General features: G+C 32.8%; 1 protein-coding gene across 3 annotated transcripts in view; it reads right to left on the bottom strand.

Annotated features, from left to right (window-relative positions):
• The window catches only part of LOC138690958 (uncharacterized), a 90,369-nt gene that overhangs the window by 33,727 nt on the left and 38,214 nt on the right, over positions 1-18,428 (bottom strand). Inside the window, exon 4 of one of the 3 annotated variants that reach the window (XM_069812550.1) lies at positions 11,793-15,648. The exons of the other annotated variants lie outside the window; for them this stretch is intronic. Coding sequence (XP_069668651.1) covers positions 15,505-15,648 — 144 coding nt within the window. The 3' untranslated portion in view covers positions 11,793-15,504. Of the gene's footprint in view, positions 1-11,792; positions 15,649-18,428 lie in introns of those variants that run through there. 3 annotated transcript variants of the gene reach the window in all.

Genomic DNA, 18,428 nt, shown 5'->3' with positions numbered 1-18,428 from the left:
CCACATAAGAGATAGAGAAGAGAAGGTGACGGATATAGACCAAGATTTCTACCGAATGCCCGCCATGAAAACCAACGAATGGAAGCAGCCAAACTTCGAGTTAAGGCTAGTTTTCACAAGAACAGTGACTCACGGGTTCCATGACAGAATATCCGGACAGAATGGATACCATCAGCCATCGAAGGAATGCTGATGCACTCTCCGTGGACAGTGTTGCCAACAATATCACATGCTATTATGTCAATCAAGGACTAACTCTTTAAAGTATTATGCAAATGACCAAAATTTCGAGTAATGTAACACTTTCAACCATGTATACAGTGTGTTTAATAAATCATATTATTATTATTATTATTATTATTATTATTATTATTATTATTATTATTATTATTATTATTAGACCCTATACGATGAAGTATAAAAATTATAAACTGAAAGTGATAAGTAATTTATTTTCAGTATTTGACCCATCAACAAGCATAATAAATTTATCATTAAATTGAATCAGGACTATATTAGGATTATTCATTATCCCACTCGTAATAAAAATAGTTTAAGTATTCCGGTACACCATCTTAATAATATTAGTAGAACTTACACAGTTTTTGGTATAAAGATGTATAATAGTTTACTAGCTGATGTCAAAGATACAAATAACATCATTAAATTAGAAAATACATTATGGCGATATTAATACAACTGTATCCTTTCAGTCTAGAGGGCGCACGTATTGGTCATTCAAATCTTGAATAATAATAATAATAATAATAATAATAATAATAATAATAATAATAATAATAATAATAATAATAATAATAATATTGCCATTGACATTGTATATTTTTTGACCATGCCTATGCATTTTTTATGCCTTTGACAAAAAAGTTTATCTATTTACAATACAGAAACAAAAAAGAGGTTTACCAAATTTACATAACCATCAAGTAGTATAATGATTAGATTTCTTTTTCCAGTATTGCCATTGACATTGTATATTTTTTGACCATGCCTATGCATTTTTTATGCCTTTGACAATAAAGTTTATCTATTTAAAATACAGAAACAAAAAAGAGGTTTACCAAATTTACATAACCATCAAGTAGTATAATGATTAGATTTCTTTTTCCAGTACTGGTACCTATTACCGTAAAATAAAATACTACTTAACACACGAACGTTTAAAAGGACAAATTTCAGTAATTGTAGAATGTGCATACTAAATATTTACCAGCGTAATAAAATAATGTAAAATCCTGGACCAATTGTCAAAGAAGATCACCTTTGCAGTCCAGAATTTTGAGTATTCGGGACCTAATCATAAAACACACCATACATACCTAGGGTATCTAAGAGCTTTTAATTTATCAGAAGAAAAAGAACTCTTGACATGAGTAAAAGTATGAGAACTATAACATAAATTGAGGAGCTCCGAAACAAAATCCGTTAAGTCCACAAATCATAAATTTTCAGAAAAGACGAAAAACTTCTACCGCTTAAACTTATGCATAAAAAATTAAAAGAAACTACTGTTGTAAAAAGGACTATTTCTTGATAACAAAACGACTAGCACTGAAAATCAGTTGCATCTAAATTAGGAATAATCGCAACTTAAAAAAAAAAAAAAAAAAAAAAATTATCGGATGGACTTAACTTGTTTTGTTCCATACAGGTGGGCAAAATGGTTTTTGAAACGGAAGCTAACGAAATACAAGTAGGAAATTAAGTTTACTAAAGCAAAATTAACTCTTACCAGTACATGTTACAGTGATTGTTAATGAATTAACGGTCCAAGATTTATGACTATTATGTTTTATTCATCTTCACAAGCAAATCAAAACACAAAAGAAATTGCTATATTATTCCAAAACCTTCTTCCTTATCAAGACAATCACATCTTTCATTTTCCTCTTCATTCTGTGTCATTTTTCTGATAATCAACAATGTTTGCGTAAAACTGTAGTTTTGGCATGTTCTTCCACTCATCTCCAAACCTTTGTTTCAACAAACAGTCCATAACAGCCTTCTTTGCAGTTTTTACATTACCTGGGCAAAATGGTATGTTCAAGGGCTGAGTTATATCTTTCACATGACAACATCTCTTTAACAATGATTTCTAACGTCTAGAATGATCATGTCGATATGACACATTCATTTGTTTTTACCTGCCTTATTGTCTTCATCAGACGTATTGTTTTCATAGTACTGATCCCTTCCAGCTTATGAACTTTGGAGGTAAATGCCTTGAAATCTTGAATTTTCTAATCTATCCCCAGAACGGAAACTTTGTCCACATTACGACAGACAGTGTGGTAGTCTTTAGACAAATATTTCAGAGTGACTTCACAATGCTTTTTCTATTATGCCAAATGCCCTACCTGTTGGGAGGATATGAATGGCCTCGACCAGGAAAAGTCATACATATGCCTTTCACAGATTGCAGTGATTTTTGCAGAAGCCACCACTAGAGAGCATGTACAAGAATGGAATTTGATTTTGGCCTCCACACCCGTCTGGAACTAGCCTTTTAGTGGAGACAGCTTCATCAAAATTCTGTTTGGTAAGAAAATTTGTGAGAGCTGAAACTACTTCTTTTGCTTCTCGGCTTCCCTGATTTTCAGTTCTGCAGTAAAAGTTAGGGGATTTGTTTTCAACATCTGTAATACAGAATGCTCAGAAACTAATCTGTCTAACATACTTATTGGTAGTTTCGGCCACGACTGAACTTGTCGTAAATCGAAACAAAGTGTGTCAGAATTTTGTGGAGTTTCTTTCAAAATTTTGTAGAATTTCTTTGCTCTGATTTTGTGGGCAATGAGTGCAGCAAGAGTTTCTTCCTTTTTCTTACCGCTGACGGATGATTCCACTTCATGATTCATTTTTGCACAATATCCACCTGTGTCGGTAACAGGTGTACCAAACTCCAAGTTGAATTCAGTGGAAAAGATGTTGTAAAAGAACCACCATTTTACTTTCAAAGAGTCTGACACACTGGAATTATAAATTTTGTGTAGTTTGCTTATACTGAGATTTGAAAGAAGGTACAATCTCCTACTTTTTCCGCGAGAGTAGTGGCTTTCGCATGCTTTCAAGTTTGATATAAATGTAATAACAGATAGTCTCTTTTTGAGACCATTTTGACCTATGATCGTCACCCATTCTATCCTTAGTGGGCTTTCCAGCCAGTGTGTTGGATGCTATAATGTTAATAATAATATAAATAATAATAATAATAATAATAATAATAATGATAATAATAATAATATATTTATTAATCTGGTTATAGTCGCTGTAACAACTTGGTTATATCGCGACATAACCACTTGTAACATTGAATTGAGTATCTTATGGGTAATACCTTTGATGTGCTGTGGATTTCAGAGACTTAAAATCCACCGGGTTTGACCACGCACCCTTGAGTTCATTGGTGGGCAAGCTACCAATGTGCTACCCAGGTCGGAAATAATATTTTTCAGGTGCTTACAAATGCATAAATTATTATGTACGCTATCATGAACATGATTGCTATATTCAAAAACCCTCTTACCATATATTTTACAACAAGATTGTTCAATTTTTCGAAATCGTATTTTCGTTGACGTCGCCTCTTTGTGGATGAAACAGACATCAATGAAGCAAGAAGCCTGTCTTATTTCACTTTGTTGTAATGTGCATAAACCCTTTTTCTGGGCTTTATAAAACTATATGCGGGGATCAAACAGCATTTGAAGCATCCTTCCTTGTGACAACCGGGAGGTTCAAATTCCATGACACCATAATCCTTGTCATAATATCTAGAATAAAATTGTGGAGTCGTATATCCATGACATTTTTACCAACATTTTAACTCAGGACCACATTGTTTTCATTTAATTTACAGAGGAGATTTAATTAAATATTGTACCTGGCTTCATATTCTTTCTTTCGCCTTGTCTCCGACATTCTTTTCCTCTTTCTTAACCCTGAAGATCCCTCTAACACAGACACACTTTCCTCCATGGCACCTATTACTACTAGAACACTATTACGAGACTGACTTATTTTCTACGAATACAATTGTATTCTTCTGCTTAAAAATGTATGATTTATACACCAACAATGATGTCATCACAGTAACACTGATATGCCTCCAGCAGCAGATGCAGCTGCAACAATGAACTAATAAAATTATTAATATTATGTGGCTGCACAATAAACAGAAGTCTGAGTCTGTTGACTTAACGGGGTTTGTTCCGACTGGAGCAGTGGACTGAATGGATTATAAAATAAACACTCGATTTCGACCGCATTTTTAACAGGGACGCAACGGAGTGAGAACTGAATAGAGACTGTAGATCGATGCAGGACATTTCGTAGAGTAAGAATCCGTTCCAACTCAATTTTGATCGGAGGTGGACTTAACGGGTTTTGTTTCGGAGCTCCTCAATTAGCCTTCACATTCTGAAGTAATTATAGACCATATCTAACTTTAATTTATTAGGGCTATGATATGAATAAATGCAATAAACACTGTTAACATAATGTGTGCATTCATAGCACGTGAGAAGATCATATGTGATGGTGGAAGCAATGCATGCAATGAATTACAAAATTAATTACTTCATATAACTTGCTAGTAAGTAAGCCAGTAAACAATGCTATATTTATCTCAACTTCAAATACGCAGCTGAGAATGATTCATATGCGACGTTCAATGTCATTATCAGTAGCTTTAGCATCCTGTGCATTTATTGTACAGCCCAACACGGAAAGAAGTGTATGCAAAATTTACACAATTCTCCCAAGTGAAAGGCGGATATGTTCTGCAGATCACAATTTCGTTACGAACTCGTTACAATAGCACTACAGCCATTTTACCATTGACACATGAAATACGAAACTTCTAGTGTGCATTCAGGAATGGGTGAAACAGAGAAGTGATCTCCTTACTTAATCAGAAGTTCGAAATTAGAGAAAAATGTAACTTTCAATATTAAATTAATTTACAATACAGTAGAGCCTCTATTATTCGTGGTAATAAAGGGGGGTGGACTGAACGGTTAATTGAAAAAATTGGATAATGCGCACCTTAAAAGATTTTATGATTATGTTCTGTTACTATAATAATTAGCGTTAATTGTAAATAATATTCAAATAAATTCAATTTGTCATCTCGTTTTTCAATTCTAAATCAATTTCCAGGTTATATCAAAATTAGTTCATGTTATTCTCTAGATTATATCAAGGTCAATGACATTATTGTTCCATGGAAAAAATCAATACTTTCGCGTCTGCTCACATCTCACAATTTACGAGATATTGCACAAGGTCAGTTCTGCTCCCCAGTCAGATAAGAATAACATGAATACTTATGAATAATTTCAAGTTAGAAATATGGTCGAGCATAAAAAGTCGTATGAAACTTGCCTATAATGGTAATTAAGGCACTCGCATGAAAATTATGAAACTCGCTTGCACTCGTTTCATAAACATACTCGCGTCTTAATTACTACCATTATAGGCTCGTTGCATAATGTACTATTAATAAATTAATTGTATAACACTTTGGCCTACATATTCGTAATTTTCTCCGTGGTCTTGTGTTTAACATGTACAGTAGTGAATCAGAAGTTCACTAATTTAACTCAGGTTGTCAACGAAGTGTTTTAAGGACCAAGGAAACTCGTTGTGATGGTTGTCTGCGAAATGATAGGAATAGTAATAGTCTCGTATTCTAGATTTACATAATCGTACTTCATACACATTGTCCTTGTTTTTCATTAAATTGCGTACAGTTGTAACACCAATCTCGTATTCTGATGCAACATGGGTCACAGTTTCTCCTTTCCCAAACCTCTCAATTATTTGCATTTATTTCGATACACAGCACAACACTTTTTTTTTTACATATAGTTGTACAGTACAGCTACTCGAACAGTAGGACATGGACTTGCAATTGCGTGGAACTTTTTGGCGTCATTTTTTTGAAAGCCGGTAGTGACTATTTCACAAGTTGGGAAAAACACTGCCTCCCACAAGTAACTGTTTTTATTGCTGGCAGCAGAAGCATTCCTGCAAAAAACTGTATAATGATGAAGAAATGTAATAAATAACCCTCTCAATAAAAAAATATATACTAGCAATGCACAAGACTTCATAATATTTTGTTCTGCAGCAAAGAAAAAATAAAAAAACGAAGGGAAAGACAATCGGATAATCTGCTGATCGATTAATAGGGTGACGGATAATTGGGGTTCTACTGTATTAATTTATTTTGTTATTACAGTTAGGGCCGATTTCACCAAACTCATTTAACTTTAATTGTTATTTAAAGTCTTTTTAATTGACACTTAAAGTAACAATGCATTTCACCAACACAAATCGGGATTTAAGCTCTCATTGAACTACATATAAGTTAATTGGTTAAAATTTGATCATTTCAATAAATAATCCTACAATAACGATAATAATTTTCATCATGGCGAGCAAGGACAATGATGGACTTAATATTTGAAAATGATGATTTCTCACCGAGATGAGTGAGGATAATTTCCGAAAAAGAAGATTATTTTAATACAATGTACGAAAAAGATTTGTAAATGCAGTTTAGGTTAAGTAAAACATAAGCATTGTATATTTTGAATAGTACAGAAGGTGATTTAGAATTTTCAAATGATAATTAAGTATTTCATAATATTATTTAATTATACATTTATTGAAGAAATGTTTAATCAACCTTCAGTTGCCTAAAATACAGCAACTAAAATAATATGAATAACAAATTTATCATGTAGGGCTGTAGGCCTAATATTACATTTCAAGGCATTGGAACAGTGCAAATCCATTAAGTCTTTTTATTTTTGTTGTTGCATGATATTTTCTTGCATCTACTTTCATATTATCCCATTCTTCTTCAATATTGCCAAAGACATTCGGATTAGGTTTTTTGCACAAAAATCTCTTTTTATTTATTTCCAAATTTTCTTCTTTTCTTCTAAAGGCTGCCAATCCGCCTTTTTGTTTTGAGGTTACCTTCGTTTATGACATTCTAACATAACAAATGAACTTGCTATGAATCTTACTGCTTAGATCAACAAGGCCTAACAAGGCACATACCCTTCGAAAATCCAATTTTACTATGATTCCGAAGGCCGTGATGACTTAATTGGAAATTAAATTAATTGACTTTATTTCAAATTTGTATAAGTTTAGTGAAATGCAAACGAATTAAATATGATTTAACTTACATATTTAAGTTAAATCACAATTAGTTATCCATGTTGAATCTTTCGTACACTACTTTTAACACTTGAATATAAATAATTGATTCAATGATGCAATAGTTGCGACAGTTTCTATGTTGGACAGACAGGCAGATCATTCCAAACTCGATACAAAGAGGACAATACATCTACATGTGCCGAACACATAACTAATTCTAACCACACATGCAATAACATAAATACAGACATGGAAATCCTACACATACAACCCAAAAACACAATACACTAGAACAATATGAAATATACAGACATACTAAAACACACCCTGATCAAATTCTCAACACACAGATCAATTTCAGAACACACACACTATTTGACACCACATTTCAACACTTTTCAACAATCGAATGCACTCACACAACAGGCACCGAAGTTCGAGATGATGCCGAGATCTAGTAGGCTCTGAGGATGGTGTGAAGAAGCACCATAACAGCTGTAAGCCGCACATGCTTACACAATTAACACGAGTAAGATCACCATTTAATCAATTATTTACAATTAGTTAATTGTGAATTAATAACATGTTACTGAAATCGGCCCTAAAACACTCTAATACCGCATCTTGGTATATTGTGAAATCTGATATATTGCAGGCACCATCGTGTCTCCTGTTATTTAAAAAATTTTATTTGATTCATTTTTATAGAATTCGCGAAGTTAGTCTTGGTTCCAACTTCTTTCATTCACGTTGTCTAGTTCCACAATTCGAAGGTATTTTTCTTCAGTCTCTTTTGTTCTGTGAATGCAAAACAGGGGACTGTATGTATACTGGACATCTCATGGTTTTTGATCTGTCCACCAGCCGACTAGGCTATTTTATTTCGATTTAACACTTTGTACCTTTGTGAACTGTATTCCATCCCTTCTAGAACAACCTTTCTTTTGTACAGTACATGCAATTCATTCTGGTGTTTTAACCCTGAGTGCACATTAGCCCCACGTCAATTGAGAACTGTTGGGTTACATGTCTCGAGAGAGACTACTGATAGTGTCGTAACAGAAATTGTAATTCCACAGCATGATATGGCCATCTCCATCACTTCTAGAGTGCTAGAAACAAGCTTGCAGCAAAGTGATAGATTGAAGATTGAGTAAACACCGATCAAGATCTTCCTGTTGTCAATCTTTTAACTGAAGAAAAAAACTGCTGCTTCTGCGAGAAAAACTTGGAAATGTTTAAGTGAACTGGTAGGTCTACACGCATCTGATTTTGAAGATGACGTTGATGAGCCGAGTGTTTCTGTGTCAGGACTGGAAATTAACGAAGTGATAGAGAAAATAAGTGAAGTGATGGTATGGATGGAATGTCAGCCACATTGCGAACAGATTCATCTCATGTATCTCGCCACCATTAAGCAATATGCTTTAAGGCAGTGGTATTCAATCTTATTTTGCTAGCAGACCCACAAAATATTTTTTTTACCTTCGTACCCCCAAACACTGCATTATCATTATATTTGAAATAACAAAAGACTACGATTCATGTATTCTAAATACATACTATTATTATCATTATTAAGATTATTATTATTATATTATTATTACTATTATTACAGTAGTTATTGATGAAATAATAATAATGAATTATGTAAAATGTTATTCAAGCAAGGAAAAACAGGAGTTAATACTGTAGAAGAAAATATGTAAACTGTAATTATCTACAAGTATAATAAAATAAATATCAGCATTTTTAAGCGCGTAGTCAGTGGGATGCGTATCCCATGAAGCAGTTCCTCATACCCCTAGGTATGGATACCATAGACTGAATACCAGGATGAGTACGTCAAACTAAACTAAGGGATTTTTTTCGTAAAGTAGACAAGAAAATATATACATACTGTACTGTAATGATTTTAATAAAACTTTAAATGCAGTTAATTCAAAGTATTTTAATGTTAATGTACAGAACTGTACTTACAATTCACTTAAACAACAAGTTTCATTATACTACGGATAGGTTATACAGATAAATATAACCTAATGTGTCCCATGAAGGGTAAAGGCCTGCTAGAGGGAAAGCTCTAACTTTTCTAACAAGCTGAGTTAATCCGCATTAGAGGTTGTATTTGATTATGTACTAAACTTTATTTACTAGTGAGTTTTTTGTTCTTGTCTTTGTATTGTTTCATTGTCACACACTGCTTAGAACGCGGGTGTAAAACGTGTTTCCCCACACCTGTGATACAGTATAACGCAGTTCTACTGTAGCTATTTTTGTATTTACTTTGTAATTTTTTCATGGTTTTCAATTTATTTTTAACATTTCTGAGCATAATTTCAATTTATACATGTATGTACTGTATTTAGTAGAAGTTCCTTATATTTCATAATCGTGTCTGGTTCATGTGATATATTGCCAAACATTTGAAAATTGTCTTTTTTTTTACGATTAATGTTTTTCATCATCATCAACATGTTACTTACTTACTTAAAAATGGCTTTTAAGGAACCCGCAGGTTCATTGCCACCCTCACATAAGCCTGCCATTGGTCCCTATCCTGTCCAAGATTAATCCAGTCTCTATCATCATATCCTACCTCCCTCAAATCCATTTTAATATTATCCTCCCATCTACGTCTCGGCTTCCCCAAAGGTTTTTTTCCCTCCGGTCTCCCGACTAACACTCTATATGCATTTCTAGGTTTACCCATATGTGCTACATGCCCTGCCCATCTCAAACGTCTGGATTTAATGTTCCTAATTATATCAAGTGAAGAAAACAATGCGTGCAGTTCTGCATTGTGTAACTTTCTCCATTCTCCTGCAACTTCATCCCTTTCAGCCGCAATATTTTCCTAAGAACCTTATTCTCAAACACCCTTAATCTCTGTTCCTCTCTCAAAGTGAGAGTCCAGTTTCACAACCATACAGAACAACCGGTAATATAACTGTTTTATAAATTCTAACACAGATTTTTTGACAGCAGACTAGATGACAAAAGCTTCTCAACCGAATAATAAGAGGCATTTCCTATATTTATTCTGGGTTTGATTTCCTCCGGAGCGTCATTTATATTTGTTAATGTTGATCCAAGATATTTGAATTTTTGAACCTCTTCGAAGGATAAATCTCCAATGTTTATGTTTCTATTTCGTACAATATTCTGGTCACGAGACATAATCATATACTTTGTCTTTTCCAGATTACTTCCAAACCTATCGCTTTACTTGCTTCAAGTAAAATTCTCGTGTTTTCCCTAATCATTTGTGGATTTTCTCCTAACATATTCACGTCATCCGCATAGACAAGAAACTATCAACATGTTTTATTATTATTATTATTATTATTATTATTATTATTATTATTATTATTATTATTATTATTATAGTGCTATTACTACTCATGTGTTCTTGTAATACTGAAAGACAATAAAATATTATTCATACAATGTATAAAAAAATTTAAAACTTGGATGGTCATGCCTCGTCCGTTGTTACCTGAATATGTCACTGTATAACATTTTACAAGCATTATCAAAATTGTGTATACAAAGAAAAATCTATTTATGAGCATTTTCATAATAAGGCATTATTTTACAAGAATTATTCAAATAAAATTACAATTATTTCAAATTTATACAAATAATTATGCACATACACATACACACACACACACACACTGAACATATACATACAGTACTGCATTGTTCGAAACTTAACAATTTTATATTAATATCAGTTTAATTACATAAATAATAATTATATTTATATGCGTAACAAATCTCAAATTAAACACAAAAATATATGAGAAAATATCTCAATCAAATATGAAACGTCTTCAATGTACATCACAATTTGAAGTAGTTCATACATTTTCACAAAACAAAATATATCTATTACATCAAGAGCAAATTATAAAGCCTAACACATGAACAGACGATGAAGAAAATCTTTTGTTTATGGAGTATTAAGTGAAATATTAAATTAAAATTTAAATAACAGGGCTTGAGGTGGGGTGGAATGGCATCCTGGTTCGGTTTGGAATGACTCAAAACCATTCCGTTACTTCTTAGCACTTCTTATTATGTAATGTATGTGTGATTACTTTAACGCATGCTATTTAAACTACTATAATATGTTTGTAGGTCTAGATGAAACACAGATTGTACATCACACGATATATTTTCATAACTTATGTCTATGAATTGAAAGGGGGAAACACTCCCAGTTCTTTCTTCATTCCACTTCAAGCACTGTAAATAATGTTCATGGAATTAGATAAAGTATCAAATACTGATATAAATTTTATTCTATAAACTTAATGCGAATGAAAATGACGAGAAAGTAATTGGAATGTAAAATGATTTTATTTATTTATTGGATTGCGACTAGGGTTGCCAGATTGTACATTTCTTTCTATATTGTTACCTAAAAATATGTCTTTCATAATATGAGGATTATCTACAATTTTTCTCTCCGCAATATAATTATTTCAAACTTGGAGTCTATTAGGCCTACTATATGCAGAAATTTATTTTTATAATGTGTGTGTTTGCACTATTTAAAAAAACGTTTTTCTTTTTTTAACTACCGGTACCCAATCAATTATACTTACTTATTACCAGGCTTCGAGACTTCGGACCCAATACAGCAGTTCAGTGGGAAATCCGCATAACGGCGAATTAAGTACAGTGGTAAAGCGCAGTGGGTGGGGGTACTGTAGAATGAATGCCAACAAATACGCAAAGGAAAACGCTCTGGATTTGAAGGTTCTGACGAATAATTTGGTCTTCATACCAATCTATTTTCAAACTGTGTCTGAAACTATTACGCGGTTAGAAAAATCAGAGCAAGAGATGGTAGAAGCCCTCAAATTAATTTAGAAAATGATGCAGAGATTTAATGAGACATCAGGTACACCGGTTACTGAACGTGTAAAACAGAGTGGAAATCAATTTTATGTAAAAATAACGGATCTGGAACATTGTGTAATATAAACAGCAAATTAGTGGACATAGAGTCACCCGAGAATAAAGGACTGTCTCTTAAAGACTGCAATGATAGGTTTTTTCGTTTTGTTCCTATCACGTCATGCGACGTAGAGCGCAGCTTTCTACAGTACAAACTTTGTCAGCTAACCGAAAAAGATTTACGTTTGAGACACTGAGAATGTATCTTGTAGTAGGTACATTGCAATTCGGTACTGTAACTGCACTTCCTAAAAACGACCAATAGGATAAATGAAGATATTACAATTGCTAAATGCTTATTTCCACCATTAACACTGTGTATAATTAAACACAGATGCTTATAAAAGACAGGAGAATAAATGCTTTTCACATTCTTTTGACATTATCATTGTGTAATGTATATTTACTTTCAGAATATACATATCTGTGTTTCCCCATACTACCATACTCTACTCTAAATAGCAACGTTGTTACCTCAACACATCTCTATCTACCTGCAGCGAGTCAACAACCTATAGTGCATGCACAGAAAACTTATTGTATCGGGTCCAAAGTCTCGAAGCCTGCTTATTACTTACAAATGGCTTTTAGATAACTCAGATTCATTGCCGCCCTCACATAAGTCCGTCATCGATCCCTATCCTAAGCAAGATTAATCCAGTCCCTAGTATCATATCCCACTTCCCTCAAATCCATTTTAATATTATCCTCCCATCTATGCCTCGGCCTCCCCAAAGGTCTTTTTCCCTCAAGTCACCCACATAACATTATGTGCATTTCTGGATTCACCCATATGTGATACATGCCCTGCCCATCTCAAACGTCTGGATTTAATGTTCCTAATTATGTTAGGTGAAGAATACAATGCGTACAGTTCTGTGTTGCGTAACTTTCTCCATGCTTATGTAACTTCATCCCTCTTAGTCCCAAATACTTTCCTAAGCACCTTATTCTCGAACAACCTTAACCTTTGTTCCTCTTTCAAAGTGAAAGCCCAAGTTTCACAAATATATAGAACAACTGGTAATATAACAGTTTTATAAATTCTAACTTTCAATTTTTTTTTAAAGCAGGCTAGATGACAAAAGCTTCTCGATCGAATAATAGCAGGCATTTCCCATATTTATCCTGCATCCAATTTCCTCTCAAGTGTCATTTATATTTGTTACTGTCGCTCCAAGGTATTTGAATTTTTCCACCTCTTCAAAGAATAAATTTCCAGTTTTTTTATTTCCATTTCGTACTATGTTCTGATCACGAGACATAATCATATATTTTGTCTTTTCAGGATTTACTTCCAAACCTATCTCCTTACTTGCTTCAAGTAAAATTTCCGTGTTTTTCCTAATAGTTCGTGAATTTTCTCCTAACATATTCATGTCATCTGCATAAACAAGCAGCTTGTAACCCGTTAAACTACTAAATCCATGGGAGGTTCGTATACATCTTCCTTATTTTCTGTGAAAATCTTCCTTTTTTTCCCTAAAACAAATCTGGCAACCCTAACTGTAACAGAACAATGTTAGCCTAATTAATTAAATAACTGTATATGACAGTGATATTCACTTAAATTTTACAAACACTTAAAATGCATCACACTTGAGGGAAAGCAGGCAAGTTTTGCGTGCACATAACGGCGGCAAGAAATACAATTGTAGCAAATCAGAAATTTTATGGCAGTGTTGGAGCCTGGAAAGTATTTCATCTCAGGTTTTTCCTCCTATTTTAATGAAAGGTAATCTCGTACAGTTTAATACTTAATACATTTTATGCATTTTCAGAATATTTTACTTATTAGACTCTGAATTTAAACAAAAAGTTAAAATTCTGAACATAGCAACGAAAAAAAGAGGGGTAAATATAGTTTGTAAATAGAGCTACCTTAGCAATATGGCGACGTGTTAGATTTCCAAATTCTATACATACGTATAAAAATAACTTCAATATTGTGTGTGGAGTAAAGCTTATTTCTGGAGCTAGTTTTCCTTCCACTATTTGAGCGAACAGAATCTGGAATACATTTCTCTGATAATAAAGATTTGTACATAATGTCCTTAATTATAATATGGCAGAAAAACTAACTATATCTGGTATGTTTTAAAGAATAAATAGTTTTATATAATACTTACTTATGTAATATAATATGAACGATATTAATAACCAACATAAAAAAATAAAATTACATTATAGTACACCTTGATTCGGAAACCACACGAACAATTTATGCATACGATATAAATGTTTGTGCTATTTTGATCCAACACGTTTCAGCTCAATGAAGATATATTAATTCGATTTCGAAGGAGGGGTAACAAAATTTGAATGAAAACATGTACAAAAAAATAGGTTTGTTTTTGAACAGAAATGGGTATGATCAGATAGGGAGAAAATTATAATACTTATACTGACATAAAACTGGCAAGACAAAGATCGGTCATTAAATAATTCAGAAATAAAAATTCTATGAAAAACATTCTGACGACTTCCAGAACACTTTTATAATCAGTAAAAATCACTAGATTCAATTGGAATGAAAAGTTTTTACTTAGCTTTGACTATTTTCCCATATAATAATACTAATGAAATTAACAACTGCTGCCTTTTGAAAATAACATAAAAGAACTGAAAATAAGAATATAAGAATTTTGCTTACAATGCTCTGCCGAAGGAGTAAATAGATGCAGTATGTGCTCATAATCTGTATTTTATATTCAAATTATAAACTTAGAAGGATATAAAATATTAATTTTTAGAGTGATTCTTCAAAATATGAGAATCCATTTAGTACAATTATCTAAAACGTAAAAATAACTTTATGTGTACAATTTTCTTATAAAAGTTTTTCGATAACTATCAGATTTGTGAAGAATTTTTGTAGACAACATGACTGGTTTCATTTTCAACTCCATGCTAATATGCTCTACGTGATACTAACTATATAATTGCAGTGGCCACGATATTCGACATCTTTCATGGGGAGAAGTTTATTTGTAACACGCACAATTTCTACTAACCAATATGGATCTTAGAGAAAGTTTTTACGTCAGTTTGAATCAATTTTTTCAAGTGATAAAGGGGTTCAGATCAAAACATGCAATCTGGAAACTGTAATTAAGAGTGTAAAATTGTTTAAATACTTTACACAATACATATAATGACTAAATGCCTCTTTGGTAATAAACTAATTAAGAACATGTCTTCTGCCTCACAGTAGTAAAGGTGGTATTTATCTTCACAGATGATACGATGGACAAATGGTGATTACTGATCATAAACAAATATTGTTAATAAGAGCACCAGACTTGCAGAAACACGCATCTTTTCAGTCATGCAACTTCACCAGTGTATCACTCCACAGACTATTAGAATAGCAATGGTTAGAATTACTGCTAAAAATCCACCAATTATAAGCCACATCTTAAGGTTTTTGCATTTCATCCTGACTCTCACTTCACGAGCTCTTTGTCGAAAAGCACTTCCCTGTAAAATAAAATTTAGTAGTATTAGATTAATGCTATAACTCTTATAAGTTTAAGGGGTTAGTTACAGCTTACAAAAGTACAATTTTGGAAATATTCAACATTTTTTTTCTCCATTACTGTATCTTGTACGATAATGAAAATTAGTATGAGTAAAACAATGACCTTCTGTTATATAAAAAAAATATTTTACTCTATTAAATATAGAATATAATCTAAATTTAACAGACGAAATACTGAAATCAGAAGTAAACACTTAAATAATGAAACAATTGTCTTTGGAGACAATTAATATTAGGTACCCTCCACAAAACTGGCTTCATTTATACACTGATGGATCCTTGATCTCCAGAGAACAAAGTGCCGGTGCAGGTGTTACGTGCTGTCTCTTCTCACTTTATAGACCTCTTGGAAATGGAACAAGTTTTGATGGAGAAATCATTGCAATAAGTGAAAGTCTCAGGAATCTTCTATGCCACATCAATAAATTTAATTGGTTATATTGTCAGACTCCAAAGCAGCTATTCTATCAATAGTCTCTAAACACACACCTTCATCTCAAACTGCAGAAATAACTAAAATGCTCTCTCAATTAATATCACTCAATAAAAGAATTGTATTTCAATGGATACCATCCCATTGTGGAATCCTGGGAAACGAGAATGCGGATGCTTTAGCAAAGAAGGGCAGCACTGCTACTTACAGACCTGTTACTAAATCTACGTATTACTCTGTGAAAAGATTTATTAAATCTACATACTTAAGACTTCAACAAACAAAATTTGATAACACAACTCCAAGGGAAAAAATGGAAAACTCTGCATCATAATCCAGATTTACCACGAAAATAGTCTGTAGCTGCATTTAGATTGGCAACAGGCCATGATTGTTTGGCCAAACACCTGCATAGAATTGGAATATATCAGTCCCCTAACTGCCTATTGTGCAACTCAAACCAAGAAATGGATTCGGAACACCTCAAAATCTGTGCTTCAGTGGCTGGCCATGATAATATCTTTGAAAAATATTGGAGTGCAAGAGGTCAAATGACTTTATTGTCAAATGCCTGGCATTAGAAAACAACAACAACATTTTACGATTAAAAAAAATTATTTACATTTTTTTTTTTTCAAAATTCAGTCCACTCTGCAGTGATGAAGCATTTCCCACATAACTAAAAAACTAACCAACATTCTGTGATGAATTTTTTGTGTGCATTTATGCATGTCATATCTACAGTATGATCCAAGATTACTTCTATACCTTTGATAGATTGTCTGATAAAAAATAAATCCACTTAAAAAATGGTGAAATATCAATATTTTCTTCTAACACAAAATAAAAAAAAATATTATTTATTAAGGAATGTAGTTGAAAGAGCATGATGTTGTAAACATGAGTTTCTGTAATAAAATAAAAGCGAGAGAACATGAAAAAGTTAACAAGTTTATGAGTTATGAGGGAAACATTTCATCATTGCACAGCAAACTACCACCATTTTGAATTTTGAAAAAAAAAAATAATAATTTTTTTAAATCGTAAAAATATTTTTTTTATATTGCAGAAGGACAGTGTTTTACACATAGTCTACCAATTTTCATTATTGTACAAGATACAGTAATAGAGGGAAAAATGTTGAATATTTCCAAAAATTTTACTGCTGCAAGCTGTGCCTAACCCCTTAAGTATGGATGCCTGGGCAACACAAATTGAAACAAAATTATGAATCAACAAGTAAAGAGTAAAAGCAGTTAGTAATCTTGAGAATATAAATATGATTTAAATAAGAAAACTTCATTACAAGAAACAAAAACAATGCTACTTCGAAGATAAATCATATACTATATACAGGACTAGACTAAATGATCTTCGCAATTATGAGCATAATGTCACATGTTAAATGGAATTTATGTGTACAAAATTAGTACCAACAGAAAGAGAAATGTTCAAAGTTTATGTTGGTCTATCTTGAGGTCAAAGTATGCAGTGTTCACTGCTAGAGTGATGCGAGAGAAAATGTATGCCCTCAATCTATCAAAGACAGGAGAACTTTTTTTGTTCTGAATTTCCATCTTCACAGGTATGTTATTCATGTGCAACAGATTCTCGAAATAAGTCTGCTGCAGTTCCAACCAATGGACATTAAATTTGTAAGCGGTATTTCGAATATAAGGAAAGGGGCTGCAGCTTTAAGAGAAAGTCGTCTAAATCCAACACTAGAGGCAGCATGGAGCTTGGTATCTCGCAGAAGACCGAGTGATGGATTCTGTGCAAATAGTTATACTGTACTTTCATCCCTACTGACTACAATAAATTGCTGCAGTCCCTAAAGTCAGACAATATGCTCTGACATTATTTTTTGTCCAAGTATGTAAGCTCTAATAGATTCGTCACTTCCAGACATAAATCTAGATATGGGGGACAGGGAAACAGATATGTTCATATTATGCAACATGTGTGATTCCTTTCAAGTGAAACTGTTCTGTGCAATAACCTGTGAGAAGGTTAGAGCCACTTCTTTTTCAACGAGATGACGATCACGGGAATTCTGTATCTTGACACTAGAGTTACCAGATGTCGGAAAATTTCGGACATGTTTTACATTTTAACCTTCTGTCTGTTATCCAGAGGAATTTCCTACATTTTGAGAAACAAACATTTATTATTTACAATTCATATTGTGGATGTTCAGATAAGTCTATAGTTGAAATTCGAATAAATGTTTTGTTAAATTTCCATCAGTGACTTATCAATTATAATATCATAAAGTAAAATTCTTTA

This window comes from Periplaneta americana, chromosome 16 (assembly GCF_040183065.1).
Source record: "Periplaneta americana isolate PAMFEO1 chromosome 16, P.americana_PAMFEO1_priV1, whole genome shotgun sequence".
Lineage (NCBI taxonomy): Eukaryota > Metazoa > Arthropoda > Insecta > Blattodea > Blattidae > Periplaneta > Periplaneta americana.
Note: the sequence above shows the minus strand (reverse complement) of the source record. Positions and strands in the feature narration are given on the sequence as shown.